This window comes from Myotis davidii, unplaced genomic scaffold (assembly GCF_000327345.1).
Source record: "Myotis davidii unplaced genomic scaffold, ASM32734v1 scaffold281, whole genome shotgun sequence".
NCBI lineage: Eukaryota > Metazoa > Chordata > Mammalia > Chiroptera > Vespertilionidae > Myotis > Myotis davidii.
The window spans coordinates 6,397,622-6,402,980 of record NW_006293784.1 but is presented as its reverse complement, the minus strand read 5'-3'; the positions used below and the strand labels follow the sequence as shown (position 1 = coordinate 6,402,980).

Below are 5,359 nucleotides of genomic sequence, written 5' to 3'. Positions count from 1 at the left end.
GACACACTGACCACCAGGGGCCAGACGCTCAATGCAGGAACTGCCTACTGGTGGTCAGTGTGCTCCCACAGGGGGAGCTCTGCTCAGGCACAAGCCAGGCTGACCGCTGCCAGCACAGCGGTTGTGGTAGAAGCCTCTCCCGCCTCCTCAGCAGTGCTAAGGATGTCTTACTGCATCTTAGACCTGCTTCCCTCTGGCAAGTGGACATCCTCCGAGAGCTCCCGGACTGCCAGAGGGATGTCTGACTGCCAGCTTAGGCCCATTTCCCCGGGGAGCGGGCCTAAGCCAGGAGGTGGACATCCCCTTGGGAGCCCCAGATTGCGAGAGGGCATAGGCCGGGCTGAGGGACCTCCCCGAGTGTACAAATTTTTGTGCACTGGGCCTCTAGTATATATATAAATGGTTAAGTGACTGACCATCCATCCGACTGACCTACTGACCAGCTGGTACATATGACAAGCACTGGCAATCTATATATGTAAGAGTCTAAGTGACTGTTAGGACCGAACAACTGGTCAACCAGTCGCTATGACTCACACTGACCACCAGGGGGCAGACACTCAAAGCAGGAGCTTCCCCCAACCTCCCACAGCCAAACTCCCACGGCCCCTCCCCCTGACTGGCCAACCTCCTGCAGTCCCTCACACTGGCTGGCCAACCTCCTGGGGTCCTTCCCCCTGGCTAGCCGGCCCCCGATAGGCCTCAATCACCAGCCGGGCCAAGGGACCCCACCCGTACACGAATTCATGCACCTAGACACTATTTTAACAGTAAACGTTGACTTGTACTTGTGCGATACGTGTAAAGCTCTTGCTGGCACCAATCTTACGTGTATTTTTCGATCTGTCATTGTCAATTGTGAATTTGGTGGTTGTTGTTGACATTTAATGTGAACTATATCACGATTTATTCATCGACTGACTGACCAACTGACACATATGCGCACTGGCAGTTTAAAAATAAACGTTGACTCATGCATGTGCAATACTTAAGCTCTCCCTGGCGTCAATTGCACGTGTTTTAATTTTATACTATATTATATATACTATTTTGACATAATTTTTTGCAGTAACATAATTACTGCAAGAATCTTCTAATTTTCTTTCAATGTGCATGAATCCGTGCACTGGGCCACTAGTTCACTATAAAATTAAAATTAGAGTAACACATATAGAAAACTTTTCTGTGAAATTAAATTCTTCTTATATACTTAATTGTATCTAATTATACAAATGTATCTACATAAGTAAAAACAGGTAAACTAACTAATTTGTCACTTTTTATCATACACACTATGGACTTCGGGCTTTAACAAACACCCACGAATTATTGAGATTTTACTGCTATTTCATTAACCTACATAAAAATAGAGATAACTACAAGTACAGCAGTTTATGTATTCATGAACTATTTCTTAGGGGATTATTTCACTTTAACACAAATGTCAGCAAGTAATATAGTGTAAAAATTTATTCATAGATAGGCTTTCTATGATAACTAAGTTTAAGAATTTGCCTATTAAGTTAATGCATTTTTTAAAGCATCATTTACCTGAAGTTTTTATTTTGTAGAAACAAATATTTTATTTATTGTTTACCCAAAATATTGCTGTGTGTATTCATGTTCTGGTTTAGAATTTCAGAAAGAGATAAAGAAATCACTGGTCTCCGGAATGAGATAGATACTTTGAAGGATGCTGTTGAACACCAGAGGAAGAAAAACAATGTAAGCAAATCTTGATCAGAACAAAGCTTTTCTTTTTATTTGTTCACTGAAATATCATGCTTCAGAATTTTTTCAAATCTACTTTTACTTGAGATATTTTTCTTAGTCTTTTTAAGTACTATCTTGTGGATAGCTTTTTTGGGGAGAAATATTGGGCTAATTTTATTGGAGAACAAATGTTTTAAAATGAATAAATGAAAAGACCAATTTGTACACTTCTGAATATTACTTAAAATGTTGAAGCTATGATTGTTACAGCTTCTGATTAAAAATATTTTTAAATTAAAATGCAGTTTAATTTTTGTTAAATTTTTGAGAAAATTAGTTTTTTTAAATTCAACATTTTAAAATTAAAGCTATTTCCTCTTATTTTGATTGGGCTAGCTTCTTTGTAAACTAAAAGTAATGCCAGTATTCAAACCAAGTAATTTTAATAATAACTCTTTCAAAGTCTTCCGGAATTTTCCTTTTTTAACTGAGATAGTTCAAATTTTGGAAATTAATAAGCATGTTATAGAGGTCTCTCAGGACCTGAATACTTTTATGCTAAAATGGGAAGGGATAATGCCCCCAGAAATATAAATCTTGATACTTCTATTAAATAGATAAAGAGTGAATTAAGATGATTTTTTTAACTTCTCTTTGACCAGAGGTGACACCTATGAGAATACAAATATTTTTGGCAGAGAAGGAATTTTTGCACACAAAAGTATGATTGCTAAGTCTTAAGCAAGGTTACAAATGTTATTGAAATCTAAGGGGCTATTGATAGCAAATCGATATGTGTTTTCTAATGAAAGTAAAAATTTTCAAAGTTTGCATTAATTTGTTAATTTAACAAGTTGAAATGTTCCTGCACCCCTGAGTTTGTCAAAATTAGGTATGTGAATTGCCCTTGTGTGTTTGTGTAATGTTACTAACAGCATTGCTTGGCCACAAAACCTGAGTTGAATTTGCCACTATACTGCTAACATCATAACTGTGTAGGATATAGTAAATGTCATTCTAATGCAGCAGTGCTGGAGGCATTGATGTGTGAGAAAAGTCAGGACACTGGAGGCAAGCAGATTACTAGTTCTGCCACTTCATTTGCAGTGTTCACTTGACCAAATTCCTTAACCTACCTGAGCTGTGGATTCCCTGTCAATGCAATGGGAATAAATACCTTTTAGGGTTGTGAGAATTTGTGTGAAGCGCTAAGTGCAGTGTTGGGTACATAAGTAAGCATTCAATAAATGGTGATTATTGGCTTTTTATGTTTTATCTGTTTTGATTTCTGAATTTGAACAAAGACTGACATATAGCAGATTGTCTTTTTTTGTATTTGCTAATAAAATGCTGTGAAGTAGGTCTTTCAGAGTTCAGTTTCCAATGACCTCTGTTTCTCTTCTAAGAGAATGTGTTTTATAGTCTTCCTATCTCCTGGTTTGCCTGGATCGAGTACCTCATAAAGTTCATGTAAGGTTGCTTTATGGCATATACATTTGACCATGCCAAGAAAGATACAGAAGCACAGTGAGTCACTATGTCATTCCTAGGTAGACTTGAAATGTGTTAATTAAATTAAACATATTTAGAGAAAAAATGATAGGCTTCAGTGGAATGTCCCATGAGTGATTGTGGGCCTTGTTTAAAACTCAAGCTTTTAGCAATTCTTATGTATTTGCTCTGTCCTTAATCCTTTAATTTTCGGCGTACCTGAAATCATATTTGTAATCTTGGTATGTGTGTTTACTTTTAAATGCTTTCTTCTTTGTCACATGTGCACAGTAATTTCTTTAAAGCTGGCATATTTGACATGTATACTAAAACATGCGAAGTGGGCATCTTTGTTTTCTCATTCAAATTTCTAAACATTGCTTTTTATTTTGTTGCTAATGTACATATTTTTCAATTGAAATAATTTTGCAGTAACCAGCATTTAAATGCAGTGCAAAATACTGATGAAGTAAAAAGCAAAAATCTTTCAATAATGGATAAACTGAAATCATTCTTTCTAAAAATGATTAGGACCTTCGGGAGAAAAACTGGGAAGCAATGGAAGCATTGGCATCAACTGAAAAAATGCTGCAGGACAAAGTGAACAAGACTTCCAAGGTTGTAATGCTAATTCTTAGAAACAATTTGCCGAACAGAGAAAATCTGCAGCTTGTCTTAAAGTCAGACTAAAGCATTTAATTATACTGCAATTTAAATATATAATCTCCTTATCCATCCACATTTATCATCTCTGCCATCTCTGCTTTTTACATCTACTCCTTGAAGCTTTAATTTTGGGCCTTCTAGTTTGTTATGATTACCTGATTGTTTGAGCTTTGGTGATGACTGCTTTAAGCTTAAGAGTCTCAGGAAACCTATACCTCCCATGTAAGCTCTTGTGAGACAGTGTGTGTCTCTTGGGTTAGCTAAGAAAACTTCAATGAAAACTCAGCCAAAAAAACTAACTGAATTAATAAACACATTTGGATAACTAGATGTACCTACAATGCACAGTGAATTTTCCTAGGTTCTTTGGGGCACACCAAGACAACTCAAAGTGGAAAATAATAAGTCTTAAGAAGTGCAGGGAAGGGATCACTTCTTGGTATATTATTGGGAATGGTTCCTTAAAAGAGATGGAATTAAAATTAAACTTTACCTTTTGAAGTGGCTGGATAGTAATCATGTATTATATTCAGTATGGAATATTACTGTGAGGGATAATTCCCTTGACCAGAGAATGTACAGTATTCTTGAAGAATATCTTTCCCTGTCTTCAACGTGATAAAAGATATTCTTCTTAAGTTCAAGTTCCATGGGTTTAAAGATTTCTAAGGAATTATAATTAAGAAGTTGTTTTTAAAGATTGAGAGAAATGAATGTGCCAGTTCAGTCAGGCATTTTGAAAATTTTTACCAAGAATGCATGTGGAACAGAAATATTGAATTTTATAGATGGGTTAATAAAGCTCATTAATTACGTGATTCAGTTCAGCATTCTAGAAGTATTTTGTGTGCCAAGGAAATCTGTTGAATTTTAAATGTAAGTCTTAGTGACATTTGGAGGACTTTTTTTAGTAGAGTCTTTATAAATTTTTAAATCAAGTATATATTTGTAGTTATAGTTCCTTTAGTGTAATGGAAATTTACCTAAACTTGAGACTGCTGGCAGATATTGGGCCCAGAGAAATCTAGGCCAGGGATAGAAAAATCTAGGCCAGGGAGGACATTATTTCATTGTGAGTGGTTGTAGTCAGTTCTATCAGTAATGGGGGTGGTTGTTTGTTTGTCACTGTTAAGAACTACCTTTTAGCTTTTGTTTTGGTAATGAGACTTGGCGTCTACAAAGTACTAATCCTATCCTATATAATAAAACCCTAATATGTGAATTGACCGAATGGTGGAACAATCTGTGGAACAACCAGTCACTGTGATACGCACTGACCACCAGGGGGCAGACGCTAAATGCAGGAGCTGCCCCGGGCTCATGGCTGGCAATTGCAGTGGTGGTGGTGGGAGCCTCTCCCGCCTCTGTGGCAGTGCTAAGAGCAGTGAGCCCGGCTTCTGGCTGGTGAGCGCAGCAGCGGTGATAGGAGCCTTTCCCACCTCCGCTGCAGGCGGGTGGTAAGGGGTGAGGGGGTCCCGGACTGTAAGAA

General features: G+C 37.5%; 1 protein-coding gene across 8 annotated transcripts in view; it reads left to right on the top strand.

Annotated features, from left to right (window-relative positions):
• KTN1 (kinectin 1) overlaps window positions 1-5,359 on the top strand; it is a 99,407-nt gene that overhangs the window by 70,853 nt on the left and 23,195 nt on the right. For 6 of the 8 annotated variants that reach the window (XM_015566496.1, XM_006767682.2, XM_015566498.1 and 3 more), the window contains 2 exons: window positions 1,635-1,725; window positions 3,736-3,822. In XM_015566496.1, coding sequence (XP_015421982.1) covers window positions 1,635-1,725; window positions 3,736-3,822 — 178 coding nt within the window. The remainder of the gene's footprint in view (window positions 1-1,634; window positions 1,726-3,735; window positions 3,823-5,359) is intronic. The other 2 variants (XM_006767683.2, XM_015566497.1) reach the window with 1 other exon arrangement.